At 48.4% G+C, this 20,873-nt stretch overlaps 1 protein-coding gene across 5 annotated transcripts in view; it reads right to left on the bottom strand.

Annotated features, from left to right (window-relative positions):
- The window catches only part of CHD5 (chromodomain helicase DNA binding protein 5), a 477,691-nt gene that overhangs the window by 65,793 nt on the left and 391,025 nt on the right, over positions 1-20,873 (bottom strand). For all 5 annotated transcript variants that reach the window (XM_063943432.1, XM_063943431.1, XM_063943430.1 and 2 more), the window contains 2 exons: positions 16,514-16,647; positions 5,744-5,888 (listed from right to left, as the gene is read on the bottom strand). In XM_063943432.1, coding sequence (XP_063799502.1) covers positions 5,744-5,888; positions 16,514-16,647 — 279 coding nt within the window. The remainder of the gene's footprint in view (positions 1-5,743; positions 5,889-16,513; positions 16,648-20,873) is intronic.

Here is a 20,873-nt window from a genome sequence, read left to right as displayed (position 1 = left end):
CCTCCAGACCTCAGTTAGGACTGTGCCCAGAGGAGACTGACAGTACGAGGAAAGGATTTTTGTTAATCTAAGGGCGAGATACATACCAGCCCACACCATACACACCGTACAACATGGTATATACTAAACCAGTTAACAGCATGAACAAAACAGCATCAGCCAGAGACTGATCTCAACTGTAACATAACCCTTATGTAAGCAACAACTATATACAAGCCTTGCAGAATTTGTCCGCACTGGGACGGGCGCCCAGCATCCTTTACGGACTAGGAGAAAAAAGATTTACCGGTAGGTTTAAAATCTTATTTTCTCTTACGTCTTAGAGGATGCTGGGGACTCCGTAAGGACCATGGGGTTCATACCAAAGCTCCAGACCGGGCGGGAGAGTGCGGATGACTCTGCAGCACCGATTGAGTAAACATGAGGTCCTCATCAGCCAGGGTATCAAACTTATAGAATTTTGCAAAAGTGTTTGAACCCGACCAAGTAGCAGGTCGGCAAAGCTGTAATGCCGAGACGCCTCGGGCAGCCGCCCAAGAAGAGCCCACCTTCCTAGTGGAATGGGCCTTTACCAAATTTTGGAACCGGCAATCCAGCCGTAGAATGAGCCTGCGGAATCGTGTTACAGATCCAGCGAGCAATAGTCTGCTTAGACGCAGGAGCGCCAACCTTGTTGGCTGCATACAGGACAAACAGAGCTTCTGTTTTCCTAAGCCTAGCCGTTCTGGCTATATAAATCTTTAAGGCCCTGACTACATCAAGGGACTTGGAATCCTCCAAAGCACCCGTAGCCACAGGCACCACAATAGGTTGGTTCATATGAAATGACGAAACCACCTTAGGCAGATAATGAGGACGAGTCCTCAACTCTGCTCTATCCGCATGGAAAATCAGATAGGGGCTCTTGTAAGACAAAGCCGCCAATTCGGACACCCGCCTTGCAGATGCCAAGGCCAATACCATGACCACTTTCCAAGTGAGAAACTTCAATTCAACTGTTTGAAGAGGTTCAAATCAGTGTGATTTAAGGAACTGTAACACCACGTTAAGGTCCCACGGTGCCACCGGAGGCACAAAAGGAGGTTGGATGTGCAACATTCCCTTTACAAAAGTCTGGACTTCTGGGAGAGAAGCCAATTCCTTCTGAAAGAATATAGATAAGGCCGAAATCTGCACCTTAATGGAGCCTAACTTCAGGCCCATATCCACACCTGACTGCAGAAAATGGAGAAAACTACCCAGTTGAGAATCAGCCTTAGGGCATTCTTGGCTTCACACCAAGACACATATTTTCTCCCGATACGGTGATAGTGTTTCGCCGTTACCTCCTTCCTAGCTGTAATAAGAGTAGGGATGACTTCATCCGGAATACCTTTCCTAGCTAGGATTTGGTGTTCAACCGCCCTGCCGTCAAACGTAACCGCGGTAAGTCTCGGAACACACAGGGCCCCTGTAGTAGCAGGTCCTCCCTGAGACGAAGAGGCCACGGATCTTCTGAGAGCATTTCCTGAAGATCTGAATACCAGGCCCTTCGAGGCCAATCTGGAACAACGAGTATTGTCTGCACGCTTGTTCGTCTTATGATCCTCAATATCCTTGAGATGAGAGGAACTGGAAGGAACACAGAGACCGACTGAAACACCCACGGTGTCACCAGGGCGTCCACTGCCACTGCCTGAGGGTCCCTTGACCTGGAACAATACGTCCAAAGCTTTCTGTTGAGGCGTGACGCCATCATGTCTATTTGAGGAAGTCCCCACCGACTTGTCACCTCTGCAAAGACTTCTTGATGAAGCCCCCACTCTCCTGGATGGAGATCGTGTCTGCTGAGGAAGTCTGCTTCCCAGTTATCTACTACCGGAATGAAGACCACTGACAGAGCGCTTACATGATTTTCCGCTCAGCGAAGAATCCTGGTGGCTTCTGCCATTGCTGCTCTGCTTCTTGTCCCGCCCTGGCGGTTTACATTCGCCCGAGCTGTGACGTTGTCTGACTGTATCAGAACAGGTAGGTTGCAAAGAAGATTCTCCGCCTGTCGGAGGCCGTTGTATATGGCCCTTAATTCCAGCACATTGATGTGTAGACAAGCCTCCTGGCTTGACCATATTCCCTGAAAATTGTTTCCCTGTGTGACTGCTCCCCATCCTCGGAGGCTCGCGTCCGTGGCCGCAAGAACCCAATCTTGAATGCCGAACCTGCGACCCTCTAGTAGGGGAGTACTCTGGAGCCACCAGAGGAGAGAGACCCTGGCCCTGGGGGACAGGGTATCTTCCGATGTATCTGCAGATGGGACCCTGACCACTTGTCTAGAAGGTCCCACTGAAAAGTCCTTGCATGGAACCTGCCGAATGGAATGGCCTCGTAGGCCGCCACCATCTTTCCCAATACTTGAGTGCATTGATGAACTGACAGTCTTTTTGGCTTTAACAGGTCTTTGACCATGTTCTGGAGTTCCTGGGCTTTTCCCACTGGGAGAAAAACCCCTTTGTTTTTCCGTATCCAGAATCATGCCCAAAAAAAGACAGCCGAGTTGTCGGAACCAACTGCGACTTTGGTAGATTTAGAATCCAGCTGTGCTGTTGTAGTACTCTCAGGGAGAGAAACACGCTTTTTAATAACTGTTCCCTTGAACTCGCTTTTATCAGAAGATCGTCCAAGTATGTGATACTTGTGACCCCTTGCTTTCGCAGGAGCACCATCATTTCCGCCATTACCTTGGTGAAAATTCTCGGGGCCGTGGAAAGCCCAAACGGCAACGTCTGAAACTGGTAATGACAATCCTGTACAGCGAATCTCAGGTACGCCCGATGAGGAGGATATATGGGGACATGAAGGTATGCATCCTTTATGTCTAGTGACACCATAAAATCCCCCCCTTTCCAGGCTGGATATCCTTGCCCTGAGAGATTCCATCCTGAATTTGAACCTCTTTAAATATAGGTTTAGGGATTTTAGATTCAGAATAGGTCTGACCGAGCCATCCGGCTTTGGGACCACAAATAGGGTTGAATAAAATCCTTTTCCCTGTTGCACTAGGGGAACCATGATAAACACCTGCTGTTGACCCAGCTTTAGTATGGCAGCCAAAACTATTTTCCTCTCCGGGGAAGTAGCTGGCAAGGCCGATTTGAAAATCGGTGTAGAAGCACCTCTTTGATTGATTTGGTAGAGGCCGGGGAGGACATTTTTCCTGTGAACTAGCCGTAGTCGGTGTTCTTTTCCCTCTACATCTGGCGACGAAAGAAAGCCACGCCCCTTTCTGAACTTACGCGACCGAAAGGACTGCATCTGTTATTGGGGTGTTTCCTTTTGCTGAGGGGTACGTAAGGCAAAAAAAACGACTAACCCGTGGTAGCTGTGGAAACCAGGTCCGCGAGGCCCTCCCCAAATAAAACTTCACCCTTGTAAGGTAAAGCCTCCATATGTCTCTTTGAGTCAGCATCACCTGTCCATTGACGGGTCCGCAGGGACCTCCTAGCAGAACCTGCCATGGCATTAGCTCTTGAACCCAAAAGCCCAATATCTCTCGCAGCCTCTCTCATATATAGTGCTGCGTTCTTGATGTGCCCTAAGGTCAACACCATACTATCTTTATCTAGGGTGTCAATGTCAGATGACAAGTTATCAGCCCAAGCTGTAATTGCGCTACCTACCCATGCCGACACTACTGCAGGTCTAAGCAGGGCTCCCGTAGTCGCATAAATTGATTTTAAGGTAGATTACTGCCTACGATCCGCAGGATCCTATAGGGCCGCCGTATCAGGGGACGGTAGTGCTACCTTTTTGCACCAGCGCGTTAAGGCCTTGTCCAGCGTGTGCGAGGATTCCCACCGTAACCTGTCCTTTGAGGGGAAAGGATACGCCATAATAATTCTCTTGGGAACCTGCAGTCTAATGTCAGGAATCTCCCAAGCTTTTTTTTTTTTAAATAAAACGGTCAGCTCATGAGATAAGTTAGGTTACTTTTCTTTAAACATGCAGACCCTCGTGTCAGGGACAGAGGAGTCCTCTGTGATATGCAAAACATTTTTTATTGCAATAATCATATATTGAATACTTTCGCGACTCATGGGTGCAACCTTGCATCATCCTAGTCGACACTGGAGTCGGAATCCGTGTCGGTATCAGTGTCTGCTAACTGGGTAAAGGGACGTTTATGGGACCCTGAAGGGTCCTGGGACACAGTAAAAGCCATGGGTTAATTCCCTGCTTGGCTTTGGACTCTGCTTTGTCCAATCTCTTATGTGATAATGCCACATTAGCATTCAAAACATTCCACATGTCCACCCAATCAGGTGTCGGCTGTGCCGACGGAGACACCACCACCATCTGCTCTGCTACCTCCCAAGACTAGCCTTCCGCTTCAGACATGTCGACACACACGTACTGACACCCCCACACACACTGGGATAAATAAATATGGGGACTGACCCACAATAAGGCCCTTTGGAGAGACAGAGAGAGAGTATGCCAGCACACACCCAGAGCCACAATATACCGAAACCAAGGTCCCAGCCTAAATAGCGCTTTATATATATATATATGTACAATTTGCACCAAATAAATGTGCCCCCCCCTCGTTTTTGCCCCCTGTTATCGTTCAGCAGGGGAGAGTCCGGGAGCACTTCTCTGCAGCATGCTGTGGAGAAAATGGCGCTGGTTAGTGCTGGAGGATCAAGCCCTGCCCCCTCGACGGCGGGCTTCGGTCCCGCTTAATTTCTTTATACTGGCGGGGGTTTTATACTATACTGCCTCCGCAGTATTTGAGACCTGTGCCAGTGCCGTTTTTGAGGTAATAATTGCTGCCCAGGGTGCCTCCCCTGCGCCCTGCACCCTTACAGTGCCTTGTGTGTGTGTGTGTGTGTTTGTGTGTGTGTGTGTGTTGGGAGCAATGGCGCGCAGCGTGAGCACTGCGCGGTACCTCATTGAAGATCTGAAGTCTTCTGCCGCCTTTGAAGTCTTCTTTCTTCTCATACTCACCCGGCTTCTATCTTCCGGCTCTGTGAGGAGGACGGCGGCGCGTCTCCGGGACGAACGGCGAGGGTGAGACCTGCGTTCCGACCCTCTGGAGCTAATGGTGTCCAGTAGCCTAAGAAGCAGAGCCTATCATTTAAGTAGGTCTGCTTCTCTCCCCTCAGTCCCACGATGCAGGGAGCCTGTTGCCAGCAGTGCTCCCTGAACATAATAAACCTAACAAAAGTCTTTTCAGAGAAACTCAGTAGAGCTCCCCTGCAGTGCATCCAGTCTCCACTGGGCACAGGATCTAACTTAGGTCTGGAGGAGGGCATAGAGGGAGGAGCCAGTGCACACCCATTCTAAAGTCTTAGAGTGCCCATGTCTCCTGCGGAGCCGTCTATACCCCATAGTTCTTACGGAGTCCCCAGCATCCTCTAGGACGTAAGAGAAATAAAGATTATTTTATTTGGACCAACTGACGGAAGGAACAATCCCCAATATTGGGATCAGCACACTGTTATGTTATACCCATGAGGAATACCAAATAATGCAGTGTCCTACACAGCGCACAGGGATCCTCTGTTACAGGAGAAATGCGAGGTAGATAATACAGATTGCAGACCAATAAGATGGGGAAAAAAATGAGAAAACATGTTTCATCAGGTAAAGAATATGTAAGAAGCTGCATAACCACCTAGATGTCACCATAGGTATACAGTAAGTTTGCTTATGTCTGAGAATCAGCAATGTGTACCTTGATTGCTAGTGTAAACATTTACTCACCCACCTTCTTTCGAACCAGTGACATGACTCCAATTCTGGTCAGGACGTGTTGCCTAGAAAGTCCTTCCCTAGGAACCCCATCAGCAAAGGTCTCTGCTCCATCCGCACCAGGCTCACAGAGGTGCCTCATGAATAATGAGACATATGCCCTGCAAAATGCATTAGCTTATAATATACAAAGTGACCTGTGTGGGTGCAGATTACCACCAGAGAGTCTACCAAAGACCGTGACGCACTATCCTGCCTCTCTCCTCATCTCTTCCTAGGTATCCTGCTGGCCGTATCTACCAAAGACCGTGATGCACTATCCTGCCTCTCTCCTCATCTCTTCCTAGGTATCCTGCTGGCCGTATCTACCAAAGACCGTGATGCACTATCCTGCCTCTCTCCTCATCTCTTCCTAGGCATCCTGCTGGCCGTATCTACCAAAGACCGTGATGCACTATCCTGCCCCTCTCCTCGCCTCTTCCTAGGTATATTGCTGGCTGTATCTACCAAAGACCGTGACGCACTATCCTGCCTCTCTCCTCGCCTCTTCCCAGGTATCCTGCTGGTCGTATCTACCAAACACCGTGATGCACTATCCTGCCTCTCTCCTCATCTCTTCCTAGGTATCCTGCTGGCCGTATCTACCAAATACCGTGATGCACTATCCTGCCTCTCTCCTCATCTCTTCCTAGGCATCCTGCTGGCCGTATCTACCAAAGACCGTGATGCACTATCCTGCCCCTCTCCTCGCCTCTTCCTAGGTATCCTGCTGGCTGTATCTACCAAAGACCGTGACGCACTATCCTGCCTCTCTCCTCGCCTCTTCCTAGGTATCCTGCTGGTCGTATCTACCAAAGACCGTGATGCACTATCCTGCCTCTCTCCTCATCTCTTCCTAGGTATCCTGCTGGCCGTATCTACCAAAGACCGTGATGCACTATCCTGCCTCTCTCCTCATCTCTTCCTAGGTATCCTGCTGGCCGTATCTACCAAAGACCGTGATGCACTATCCTGCCCCTCTCCTCCCTTCTTCCTAGGTATGCTGCTGGCTGTATCTACCAAACACCGTGATGCATTATCCTGCCCCTCTCCTCGCCTCTTCCTAGGTATCCTGCTGGCCGTATCTACCACAGACCGTGATGCACTATCCTGCCCCTCTCCTCGCCTCTTCCTAGGTATCCTGCTGGCTGTATCTACCAAAGACTGTGATGCACTATCCTGCCCCTCTCCTCGCCTCTTCCTAGGTATCCTGCTGGCTGTATCTACCAAACACGCACTATCCTGCCTCTCTCGTCATCTCTTCCTAGGTATCCTGCTGGCCGTATCTACCAAAGACCGTGATGCACTATCCTGCCTCTCTCCTCACCTCTTCCTAGGTATCCTGCTGGCTGTATCTACCAAAGACCGTGATTCACTATCCTGCCCCTCTCCTCACCTCTTCCTAGGTATCCTGCTGGCCGTATCTACTAAAGACGGACTATCCTGCCCCTCTCCTCACCTCTTCCTAGGTATCCTGCTGGCTGTATCTACCAAAGACCGTGATTCACTATCCTGCCCCTCTCCTCACCTCTTCCTAGGTATCCTGCTGGCCGTATCTACCAAAGACGCACTATCCTGCCCCTCTCCTCGCCTCTTCCTAGGTATCCTGCTGGCCGTATATACCAAAGACGCACTATCCTGCCTCTCTCCTCGCTTCTTCCTAGGTATCCTGCTGGCTGTATCTACCATAGACGCACTATCCTGCTTCTCTCCTCACCTCTTCCTAGGTATCCTGCTGTCTGTATCTACCAAAGACGCACTATCCTGCCTCTTTCCTCACCTCTTCCTAGGTATCCTGCTGGCTGTATCTACCAAAGACCGTGATGCACTATCCTGCCCCTCTCCTCACCTCTTCCTAGGTATCCTGCTGGCCGTATCTACCAAAGACCGTGATGCACTATCCTGCCTCTTTCCTCACCTCTTCCTAGGTATCCTGCTGGCTGTATCTAAAAAAAAAGACGCACTATCCTGCCTCTCTCCTCACCTCTTCCAATGTATCCTGCTGGCTGTATCTACCAAAGACAGTGATGCACTATCCTGCCCCTCTCCTCACCTCTTCCTAGGTATCCTGCTGGCCGTATCTACCAAAGACCGTGATGCACTATCCTGCCCCTCTCCTCGCCTCTTCCTAGGTATCCTGCTGGCCGTATTTACCAAAGACCGTGATGCACTATCCTGCCCCTCTCCTCACCTCTTCCTAGGTATCCTGCTGGCTGTATCTACCAAAGACCGTGATGTACTATCCTGCCTCTCTCCTTATCTCTTCCTAGGTATTCTGCTGGCCGTATCTACCAAAGACCGTGATGTACTATCCTGCCCCTCTCCTCACCTCTTCCTAGGTATCCTGCTGGCTGTATCTACCAAAGACCGTGATGCACTATCCTGCCCCTCTCCTCACCTCTTCCTAGGTATCCTGCTGGCCGTATCTACCAAAGACGCACTATCCTGCCTCTCTACTCGCATCTTCCTAGGTATCCTGCTGGCTGTATCTACCATAGACGCACTATCCTGCCCCTCTCCTCACCTCTTCCTAGGTATCCTGCTGGCCGTATCTACCAAAGACTGTGATGCACTATCCTGCCTCTCTCCTCATCTCTTCCTAGGTATTCTGCTGGCCGTATCTACCAAAGACCGTGATGTACTATCCTGCCTCTCTCCTCACCTCTTCCTAGGTATCCTGCTGGCTGTATCTACCAAAGACCGTGATGCACTATCCTGCCCCTCTCCTCATCTCTTCCTAGGTATCCTGCTGGCCGTATCTACCAAAGACCGTGATGCACTATCCTGCCCCTCTCCTCACCTCTTCCTAGGTATCCTGCTGGCCGTATCTACCAAAGACGCACTATCCTGCCCCTCTCCTCGCCTCTTCCTAGGTATCCTGCTGGCCGTATCTACCAAAGACGCACTATCCTGCCTCTCTCCTCGCCTCTTCCTAGGTATCCTGCTGGCTGTATCTACCATAGACGCACTATCCTGCCTCTCTCCTCACCTCTTCCTAGGTATCCTGCTGGTCGTATCTACCAAAGACCGTGATGCACTATCCTGCCCCTCTCCTCACCTCTTCCTAGGTATCCTGCTGGCCGTATCTACCAAAGACCGTGATGCACTATCCTGCCTCTTTCCTCACCTCTTCCTAGGTATCCTGCTGGCTGTATCTAACAAAGACGCACTATCCTGCCTCTCTCCTCACCTCTTCCAATGTATCCTGCTGGCTGTATCTACCAAAGACCGTGATGCACTATCCTGCCCCTCTCCTCACCTCTTCCTAGGTATCCTGCTGGCCGTATCTACCAAAGGCGCACTATCCTGCCTCTCTACTCGCCTCTTCCTAGGTATCCTGCTGGCTGTATCTACCATAGACGCACTATCCTGCCCCTCTCCTCACCTCTTCCTAGGTATCCTGCTGGCCGTATCTACCAAAGACTGTGATGCACTATCCTGCCTCTCTCCTCATCTCTTCCTAGGTATCCTGCTGGCCGTATCTACCAAAGACCGTGATGTACTATCCTGCCTCTCTCCACACCTCTTCCTAGGTATCCTGCTGGCTGTATCTACCAAAGACCGTGATGCACTATCCTGCCCCTCTCCTCACCTCTTCCTAGGTATCCTGCTGGCCGTATCTACCAAAGACGCACTATCCTGCCCCTCTCCTCGCCTCTTCCTAGGTATCCTGCTGGCCGTATCTACCAAAGACGCACTATCCTGCCCCTCTCCTCGCCTCTTCCTAGGTATCCTGCTGGCTGTATCTACCATAGACGCACTATCCTGCCTCTCTCCTCACCTCTTCCTAGGTATCCTGCTGGCCGTATCTACCAAAGACGCACTATCCTGCCCCTCTTCCTAGGTATCCTGCTGGCGGTATCTACCAAAGACGCACTATCCTGCCTCTCTTCTCGCCTCTTCCTAGGTATCCTGCTGGCTGTATCTACCAAACACGCACTATCCTGCCTCTCTCCTCATCTCTTCCTAGGTATCCTGCTGGCTGTATCTACCAAAAACGCACTATCCTGCCCCTCTCCTCGCCTCTTCCTAGGTATCCTGCTGGCTGTATCTACCATAGACGCACTATCCTGCCCCTCTCCTCACCTCTTCCTAGGTATCCTGCTGGCCGTATCTACCAAAGACCGTGATGCACTATCCTGCCTCTCTCCTCACCTCTTCCTAGGTATCCTGCTGGCTGTATCTACCAAAGACCGTGATGCACTATCCTGCCCCTCTCCTCGCCTCTTCCTAGGTATCCTGCTGGCCGTATCTACCAAAGACGCACTATCCTGCCCCTCTCCTCGCCTCTTCCTAGGTATCCTGCTGGCCGTATATACAAAAGACGCACTATCCTGCCTCTCTCCTCGCTTCTTCCTAGGTATCCTGCTGGCTGTATCTACCATAGACGCACTATCCTGCTTCTCTCCTCACCTCTTCCTAGGTATCCTGCTGGCTGTATCTACCATAGATGCACTATCCTGCCTCTCTCCTCACCTCTTCCTAGGTATCCTGCTGGCTGTATCTACCAAAGACGCACTATCCTGCCTCTTTCCTCGCCTCTTCCTAGGTATCCTGCTGGCTGTATCTAACAAAGACGCACTATCCTGCCTCTCTCCTCACCTCTTCCAATGTATCCTGCTGGCTGTATCTACCAAAGACCGTGATGCACTATCCTGCCTCTCTCCTCACCTCTTCCAATGTATCCTGCTGGCCGTATCTACCAAAGGCCGTGATGCACTATCCTCATCTCTTCCTAGGTATCCTGCTGGCTGTATCTACCAAAGACGCACTATCCTGCCCCTCTCCTCGCCTCTTGCTAGGTATCCTGCTGGCCGTATCTACCAAAGACGCACTATCCTGCCTCTCTACTCGCCTCTTCCTAGGTATCCTGCTGGCTGTATCTACCATAGACGCACTATCCTGCTTCTCTCCTCACCTCTTCCTAGGTATCCTGCTGGCTGTATCTACCAAAGACGCACTATTCTGCCTCTTTACTCACTTCTTCCTAGGTATCCTGCTGGCTGTATCTACCAAAGGCGCACTATCCTGCCTCTCTCCTCACCTCTTCCAATGTATCCTGCTGGCTGTATCTACCAAAGACTGTTAGGGTCTCCTGCTCTGTGCTCTCACGTCGTCATGGCAACCGGGAGACAAGTGCTAGCGGAGTAACCTGAGGGTAGCTGATACTCCGGTTCGGGTCTTTTGCTGTGCAGTGGTTACAGGCTCTGTGCACGGCAGGGGATCCGGTGCTGGTTTTTGTGCTCACAGTCTGTGAGGTCTGAGTGGGGCGTGGACAGCACCTGCTATATAAACCCTCTTCTCAGGTTAGGCAGATGCTGCTGAATCTTTGTTGGTTAGTCAGTTCCTGAAAGTTAGCTAGTTCTGTGTAGCTTTGTATTTGTTGTTGCTTACTGCTAATAGGCCTTGGGATTTGGTACTACACTCTGCCAATCCAGACCTAGCAGTAAGACTGGAGTCAGTCGTTTAACCTGCTGGGGTTCTTTTGCTACTCTGTGAACCTAGCAAGTTTGCGGCTGTATTCTCAGACTTGCCTGCCAAAATCCTTTCTCACTGTGCAAGGTGTTCAGGTGTCAGTTTAGTGGCAGTAAGCTGAACCTGTGCACTGCAAGTGAGGACTAGGATTGTGGAGACTCTCCTTGTGTCTATTATTCCATCTCTGACCAAGGAGTTTACTGCCACACCCGTTGGTAACCCTTTAGGGTTTTGCTGTTGCCCTTAGCAACAGCATTTCGGGTTCTCTACGTATTAAATCACAACATCTCGCTTCTTTCCATCTGAGCATTCCTAATACTAGGGAGACACCCAGTTTCTTAGCCTTTGGGCTTCTCTGTTCACTTTGTGTTTATTTTGTTACCCTATCACCTTCTGTGTATGTAATGTCATATTCCCCAGTCTGTCTGTGAATTCATTTGTTTTGCATCCCTCTCCGTTCAGACACCAGTACATTCCTGCTGGCACTGGTGTGCATAACAAAGATGCACTATCCTGCCCCTCTCCTCACCTCTTCCTAGGTATCCTGCTGGTTGCATCTACTAAAGACGCACTATCCTGCGTCTCTCCTCACCTCCTCCTAGGTATCCTGCTGGCTGTATCTACCAAAGACGCACTATCCTGCCTCTCTCCTCGCCGTTTCCTAGGTATCCTGCTGGCTGTATCTACCAAAGACTGTGATGCACTATCCTGCCTCTCTCCTCACCTCTTCCAATGTATCCTGCTGGCTGTATCTACCAAAGACGCACTATCCTGCCCCTCTCCTCACCTCTTCCTAGGTATCCTGCTGGTTGCATCTACTAAAGACGCACTATCCTGCGTCTCTCCTCACCTCCCCCTAGGTATCCTGCTGGCTGTATCTACCAAAGGCGCACTATCCTGCCTCTCTCCTCATCTCTTCCAATGTATCCTGCTGGCTGTATCTACTAAAGACGCACTATCCTGCTCTTTCCTCACCTCTTCCAATGTATCCTGCTGGCTGTATCTACCAAAGACGCACTATCCTGCCCCTCTCCTCACCTCTTCCTAGGTATCCTGCTGGTTGCATCTACTAAAGACGCACTATCCTGCGTCTCTCCTCACCTCCCCCTAGGTATCCTGCTGGCTGTATCTACCAAAGACGCACTATCCTGCCTCTCTCCTCGCCGTTTCCTAGGTATCCTGCTGGCTGTATCTACCAAAGACTGTGATGCACTATCCTGCCTCTCTCCTCACCTCTTCCAATGTATCCTGCTGGCTGTATCTACCAAAGACGCACTATCCTGCCCCTCTCCTCACCTCTTCCTAGGTATCCTGCTGGTTGCATCTACTAAAGACGCACTATCCTGCGTCTCTCCTCACCTCCCCCTAGGTATCCTGCTGGCTGTATCTACCAAAGGCGCACTATCCTGCCTCTCTCCTCATCTCTTCCAATGTATCCTGCTGGCTGTATCTACTAAAGACGCACTATCCTGCTCTTTCCTCACCTCTTCCAATGTATCCTGCTGGCTGTATCTACCAAAGACGCACTATCCTGCCCCTCTCCTCACCTCTTCCTAGGTATCCTGCTGGTTGCATCTACTAAAGACGCACTATCCTGCGTCTCTCCTCACCTCCCCCTAGGTATCCTGCTGGCTGTATCTACCAAAGGCGCACTATCCTGCCTCTCTCCTCACCTCTTCCAATGTATCCTACTGGCTGTATCTACCAAAGACGCACTATCCTGCCTCTCTCCTCACCTCTTCCAATGTATCCTGCTGGCTGTATCTACCAAAGACGCACTATCCTGCCTCTCTCCTCACCTCTTCCAATGTATCCTACTGGCTGTATCTACCAAAGACGCACTATCCTGCCTCTCTCCTCACCTCTTCCAATGTATCCTGCTGGCTGTATCTACCAAAGGCGCACTATCCTGCCTCTCTCCTCACCTCTTCCTAGGTATCCTGCTGGCTGTATCTACCAAAGACTGTGATGCACTATCCTGCCTCTCTTCTCACTTCTTCCAATGTATCCTGCTGGCTGTATCTACCAAAGACGCACTATCCTGCCCCTCTCCTCACCTCTTCCTAGGTATCCTGCTGGTTGCATCTACTAAAGACGCACTATCCTGCGTCTCTCCTCACCTCCCCCTAGGTATCCTGCTGGCTGTATCTACCAAAGGCGCACTATCCTGCCTCTCTCCTCATCTCTTCCAATGTATCCTGCTGGCTGTATCTACTAAAGACGCACTATCCTGCTCTTTCCTCACCTCTTCCAATGTATCCTGCTGGCTGTATCTACCAAAGACGCACTATCCTGCCCCTCTCCTCACCTCTTCCTAGGTATCCTGCTGGTTGCATCTACTAAAGACGCACTATCCTGCGTCTCTCCTCACCTCCCCCTAGGTATCCTGCTGGCTGTATCTACCAAAGGCGCACTATCCTGCCTCTCTCCTCACCTCTTCCAATGTATCCTACTGGCTGTATCTACCAAAGACGCACTATCCTGCCTCTCTCCTCACCTCTTCCAATGTATCCTGCTGGCTGTATCTACCAAAGACGCACTATCCTGCCTCTCTCCTCACCTCTTCCAATGTATCCTACTGGCTGTATCTACCAAAGACGCACTATCCTGCCTCTCTCCTCACCTCTTCCAATGTATCCTGCTGGCTGTATCTACCAAAGGCGCACTATCCTGCCTCTCTCCTCACCTCTTCCAATGTATCCTACTGGCTGTATCTACCAAAGACGCACTATCCTGCCCCTCTCCTCACCTCTTCCTAGGTATCCTGCTGGCTGTATCTACCAAAGACCGTGATGTACTATCCTGCGTCTCTCCTCACCTCCTCCTAGGTATCCTGCTGGCTGTATCTACCAAAGACGCACTATCCTGCCCCTCTCCTCACCTCTTCCTAGGTATCCTGCTGGCTGTATCTTCTAAAGACGCACTATCCTGCCTCTTTCCTCACCTCTTCCAATGTATCCTGCTGGCTGTATCTACTAAAGACGCACTATCCTGCCCCTCTCCTCACCTCTTCCTAGGTATCCTGCTGGCCGTATCTACCAAAGACCGTGATGCACTATCCTGCCCCTCTCCTCACCTCTTCCTAGGTATCCTGCTGGCTGCATCTACCGAAGACGCACTATCCTGCCTCTCTCCTATGTATACAGTACCTACTGGCTGTATCTATCTGAGCCTCACCTTTTTTTCTCAAACTCTTAGAGGGAGATGTACTAAGCAGTGATAAAAGTAAAGAAGTGAGTCAGTGGAGAAGTTGCCCATGGCAACCAATCAGCATTGACGTAACATTTAGAATTTGCATACTATAAAAGTATACAGAACAGCTGATTGGTTGCCAAGGGCAACTTCTCCATTGGCTCACTTCTCCACTTTTATCACTGCTTAGTACATGTCCCCCTTAAATTACATATAACCTGGATCACCCATTGACATTCAAATTTAAAGGAGAAGACTCAGCGTTACTTTGTAGACCCCACCATAGAGCGGTCAGGTGGGACTCCTCCACTAGGACTCTCACTGTTACTTTTAATGATAACGCTGTAATACTCAGAAGCATGTGCTGCAGACTCAACCCTGGGCAATGTCTCATATGTACAATGTCTCATATGTATGCAGGATGTGGACACAGTCCACGGGATAGACACAGCTCCGTCCAATGACAAGTGCCAGACCACTTCTCCTTCCCTGGACCAACCACCAAACTGGTCATGCACTACTGTATTCCTTCAAGCCCACTCTGAGGACTGCCCATTACCCAAACCTTCACTGCTTCACTCCCAAACTGTATCTATCAGTGTACCATCTCTTCTGTCACTATTCATCTGAGTGTGTCATTCAAATAACCCAATAATGTACAGCAATAACGGAAAAATAAAAATACATTAATACCAAACCTTAAAAAAAACATAAAATGTAAATGTACTTTCAACCTCTCTAAAATGTACAATTAATTATATGACTAAGAAATTAGGAACACTGAAGAACAATATGTTGCATCCAAGGAGCATTAACTCAGATAAAAGATATAACTTAAGCTACATTATCAAATAATAATCAATGAAGAACCAATCCACAGAGAGAATGGCAGCTCATTCAGCTTTGTGTCCTGTCATTTATATTACATCACAGCCTTAGAGGGAACTTTGCTGCCACCTAGTGGGAAACAGCTTATAAGCAAACTTTATTGGCCAGGTGTACTCATGTACACTAGGATTTGTTTGCAGTACAATGCATCACAAAGCAGCAATATGAAGGCATACTTGCCTCCTGACCATCTCCATGAGGGAGAAAATGCTTTGTTCCTGGACTTTCCTGGTAATGTATGATTGCCATCACCTGTGGTGAACTAGTTAATTGATAAGAAAGGCGTTTCACCACAGGTGATGGCAATCATACATTACCAGGAAAGTCCAGGAACAGGGCATTTTCTCCCTCATGGAGAGGGTCAGGTAGGCAAGTATGCATGAAGGCGGAATACATAGCATAAGAAGGGGGAAAAACGTGACATACATTGCAAACATTGGGGGTCATTCCGAGTTGTTCGCTCTGTAATTTTTTTCGCATCGCAGCGATTTTCCGCTTAGTGCGCATGCGCAATGTTCGCACTGCGACTGCGCCAAGTAAATTTGAAATACAGTTAGGTATTTTACTCACGGCTTTTTCTTCGTTCAGGCGATCGGAGTGTGATTGACAGGAAGTGGGTGTTTCTGGGAGGAAAAAGGCCGTTTTATGGGCGTGTGGGAAAAAACGCTACCGTTTCTGGGAAAAACGCGGGAGTGGCTGGAGAAACGGAGGAGTGTCTGGGCGAACGCTGGGTGTGTTTGTGACATCAAACCAGGAACGACAAGCACTGAACTGATCGCAGATGCCGCGTAAGGTTGAAGTTACTCAGAAACTGCTAAGAGGTGTGTAATCGCAATTTTGCGAATCTTTCGTTCGCAATTTGACTATGCTAAGATTCACTCCCAGTAGGCGGCGGCTTAGCGTGTGTAAAGCTGCTAAAAGCAGCTTGCGAGCGAACAACTCGGAATGACCCCCCTTACACGTATGAGTTCATACTGCACATTGCAACTGTACGATAAACTTGACATATTAGACATATAATACATGTTAGACTTTTTAGATATTGTTCAGCTGGTGGACAGCTAGTGGGAAGAAGCTTTAAATTGATCTGGTCGACTTCGCGAAAATGGACCTGTAGCGTCTGCCTGATGGAAGCGGTTCAAACAGTTTGTGATCTGGTACCACAGACAGGAATAAAGGAACATTACAGTACCTGAATTCTTTCTCACTCTTTCCTCTGAGGTCCCGGACAAGCCAGTGTGAATTAAAGGCATCCTGCGGAGGCATTCCCCATCTCATTATAGCATTTAAGAAGGCCTTACGTTGCCGTGCATTAAACCCAAGAACCTTAAAGCAAATAAAAAGAAAAAGTGTTGTTTATGCATTTAGGTCTATTCATGAAGCAGTGAAAAGAGTGGAGAAGTGAGTCTGTAGAGAAGTTGCCCATGGCAACCAATCAGCTTCTCCGTACAATTGTATAGTATGCAAATTATAAATGTTACTTCAATGCTGATTGGTTGCCATGGGCAACTTCTCCACTGGCTCACTTCTCCACACTTTTCACTGCTTCATGAATACACCCCTTAGTACCATAATAGTAAGTTCAATAAAATACACTATAATGTAACTTTGCTTTAAAAAGTTACATATGTTATACAATCTAAATCAAGATATATATTCACTTCATAGGACAAGTTTGGGTACGTATCTACTAGAACTTTGGATAATTTTTGGATGCAATAAAACACGACAAATCTGTTTCTCTCGATTTTATCGTGCTTCAGGAAATTCTCCACACTGTTATGTCAACAGGAAGTACAGTGAAGCACTAGGGGCGTAGCCAGAAATATGTGGGCACCATAGCAACAGTCTGAAGGCTCCCCTGATACACTGCTTCTAGAGAGACCTCTCCGCAGCAGTTGTTATGCCCCAATAATAGTGCCCTAGTTCATTTTCTGAACCACAGTAGTGCCCTGTTCACATTATGTCACGTTTTAGAGCTGCCAATACACATTATGCCACACAGTACCCCCCCATTCACAATGTACTAAGCCTTAGAGAGTGTTAAAGTGCAGACAGATAAGTACCTGCCAATCAGCTCCTAGCTGCCATGTTAAAGGCTGCGTTTGAAAAAAATAAGATTTTACTCACCGGTAAATCTATTTCTCGTAGTCCGTAGTGGATGCTAGGACTCCGTAAGGACCATGGGGAATAGCGGCTCCGCAGGAGACTGGGCACAACTAAAGAAAGCTTTAGGACTACCTGGTGTGCACTGGCTCCTCCCTCTATGACCCTCCTCCAGACCTCAGTTAGGATACTGTGCCCGGAAGAGCTGACACAATAAGGAAGGATTTTGACTCCCGGGTAAGACTCATACCAACCACACCGTATACTAGAGATGAGCGGGTTCGGTTTCTTTGAATCCGAACCCGCCAGAACTTCATGTTTTTTTTCACGGGTCCGAGCGACTCGGATCTTCCCGCCTTGCTCGGTTAACCCGAGCGCGCCCGAACGTCATCATGACGCTGTCGGATTCTCGCGAGGCTCGGATTCTATCGCGAGACTCGGATTCTATATAAGGAGCCGCGCGTCGCCGCCATTTTCACTCGTGCATTGAGATTGATAGGGAGAGGACGTGTCTGGCGTCCTCTCCATTAGAATAGAGATAGATAGATTAGATAGAGAGAGATTGTGCAGAGTCGCAGACAGAGTTAGTTTACCACAGTCAGTGACCAGTGCAGTTGCTAGTTAACTTTTATTTAATATAATATATCCGTTCACTTCTCTCTGCTATATCCGTTCTCTGCCTGAAAAAAAAAACGATACACAGCACAGTCAGTCACACAGTGTGACTCAGTCTGTGTGCACTCAGCTCAGCCCAGTGTGCTGCACAGTCATCAATGTATAAATTAAAAGCTTATAATTAATTGTGGGGGAGACTGGGGAGCACTGCAGGTTGTTAGCAGGAGCCAGGAGTACAATTATATTAATTAACAGTGCACACTTTTGCTGCAGGAGTGGTGACCAGTGCCTGACCACCAGTATAGTATTGTTGTATACTACTAATATCTCTTTAAATATCAACCAGTCTATATTAGCAGCAGACACAGTACAGTGCGGTAGTTCACGGCTGTGGCTACCTCTGTGTCGGCACACGGCAGGCAGTCCGTCCGACCAGAATTGTATTATTTATTATTATATACCTACCACCTAACCGTGGTTTTTTTTTCATTCTTTATACCGTCATAGTGTCATCCTAATTGTTACGAGTATACTACTATCTCTTTATCAACCAGTGTACAGTGCGGTAGTTCACGGCTGTGGCTACCTCTGTGTCGGCACACGGCAGGCAGTCCGTCCGACCAGAATTGTATTATTTATTATTATATACCTACCACCTAACCGTGGTTTTTTTTTCATTCTTTATACCGTCATAGTGTCATCCTAATTGTTACGAGTATACTACTATCTCTTTATCAACCAGTGTACAGTGCGGTAGTTCACGGCTGTGGCTACCTCTGTGTCGGCACACGGCAGGCAGTCCGTCCGACCAGAATTGTATTATTTATTATTATATACCTACCACCTAACCGTGGTTTTTTTTTCATTCTTTATACCGTCATAGTGTCATCCTAATTGTTACGAGTATACTACTATCTCTTTATCAACCAGTGTACAGTGCGGTAGTTCACGGCTGTGGCTACCTCTGTGTCGGCACACGGCAGGCAGTCCGTCCGACCAGAATTGTATTATTTATTATTATATACCTACCACCTAACCGTGGTTTTTTTTTCATTCTTTATACCGTCATAGTGTCATCCTAATTGTTACGAGTATACTACTATCTCTTTATCAACCAGTGTACAGTGCGGTAGTTCACGGCTGTGGCTACCTCTGTGTCGGCACACGGCAGGCAGTCCGTCCGACCAGAATTGTATTATTTATTATTATATACCTACCACCTAACCGTGGTTTTTTTTTCATTCTTTATACCGTCATAGTGTCATCCTAATTGTTACGAGTATACTACTATCTCTTTATCAACCAGTGTACAGTGCGGTAGTTCACGGCTGTGGCTACCTCTGTGTCGGCACACGGCAGGCAGTCCGTCCGACCAGAATTGTATTATTTATTATTATATACCTACCACCTAACCGTGGTTTTTTTTTCATTCTTTATACCGTCATAGTGTCATCCTAATTGTTACGAGTATACTACTATCTCTTTATCAACCAGTGTACAGTGCGGTAGTTCACGGCTGTGGCTACCTCTGTGTCGGCACACGGCAGGCAGTCCGTCCGACCAGAATTGTATTATTTATTATTATATACCTACCACCTAACCGTGGTTTTTTTTTCATTCTTTATACCGTCATAGTGTCATCCTAATTGTTACGAGTATACTACTATCTCTTTATCAACCAGTGTACAGTGCGGTAGTTCACGGCTGTGGCTACCTCTGTGTCGGCACACGGCAGGCAGTCCGTCCGACCAGAATTGTATTATTTATTATTATATACCTACCACCTAACCGTGGTTTTTTTTTCATTCTTTATACCGTCATAGTGTCATCCTAATTGTTACGAGTATACTACTATCTCTTTATCAACCAGTGTACAGTGCGGTAGTTCACGGCTGTGGCTACCTCTGTGTCGGCAGTCGGCAGGCCGTCCATCCATAATTGTATTATTATTATAATATATACCACCTAACTGTGGTTTTTTTTGCATTCTTTATACCGTCGTCATAGTGTCATACTAGTTGTTACGAGTATACTACTATCTCTTTATCAACCAGTGTACAGTGCGGTAGTTCGCGGCTGTGGCTACCTCTGTGTCGGCAGTCGGCAGGCAGTCCGTCCATCCATAATTGTATTATTATTATAATATATACCACCTAACCGTGGTTTTTTTTTCATTCTTTATACCGTCGTCATAGTGTCATACTAGTTGTTACGAGTATACTACTATCTCTTTATCAACCAGTGTACAGTGCGGTAGTTCACGGCTGTGGCTACCTCTGTGTCGGCAGTCGGCAGGCAGTCCGTCCATCCATAATTGTATTATTATTATAATATATACCACCTAACCGTGGTTTTTTTATACCACCTAACCGTGGCAGTCCGTCCATAATTGTATACTAGTATCCAATCCATCCATCTCCATTGTTTACCTGAGGTGCCTTTTAGTTCTGCCTATAAAATATGGAGAACAAAAAAGTTGAGGTTCCAAAATTAGGGAAAGATCAAGATCCACTTCCACCTCGTGCTGAAGCTGCTGCCACTAGTCATGGCCGAGACGATGAAATGCCAGCAACGTCGTCTGCCAAGGCCGATGCCCAATGTCATAGTACAGAGCATGTCAAATCCAAAACACCAAATATCAGTAAAAAGACTCTTTTTTTCTTTGCGTCATGTGCTGTTTGGGGAGGGTTTTTTGGAAGGGACATCCTGCGTGACACTGCAGTGCCACTCCTAGATGGGCCCGGTGTTTGTGTCGGCCACTAGGGTCGCTAATCTTACTCACACAGCTACCTCATTGCGCCTCTTTTTTTCTTTGCGTCATGTGCTGTTTG

This window comes from Pseudophryne corroboree, chromosome 10, assembly GCF_028390025.1.
Source record: "Pseudophryne corroboree isolate aPseCor3 chromosome 10, aPseCor3.hap2, whole genome shotgun sequence".
In the NCBI taxonomy this organism is placed as follows: domain Eukaryota; kingdom Metazoa; phylum Chordata; class Amphibia; order Anura; family Myobatrachidae; genus Pseudophryne; species Pseudophryne corroboree.
Note: the sequence above shows the minus strand (reverse complement) of the source record. Positions and strands in the feature narration are given on the sequence as shown.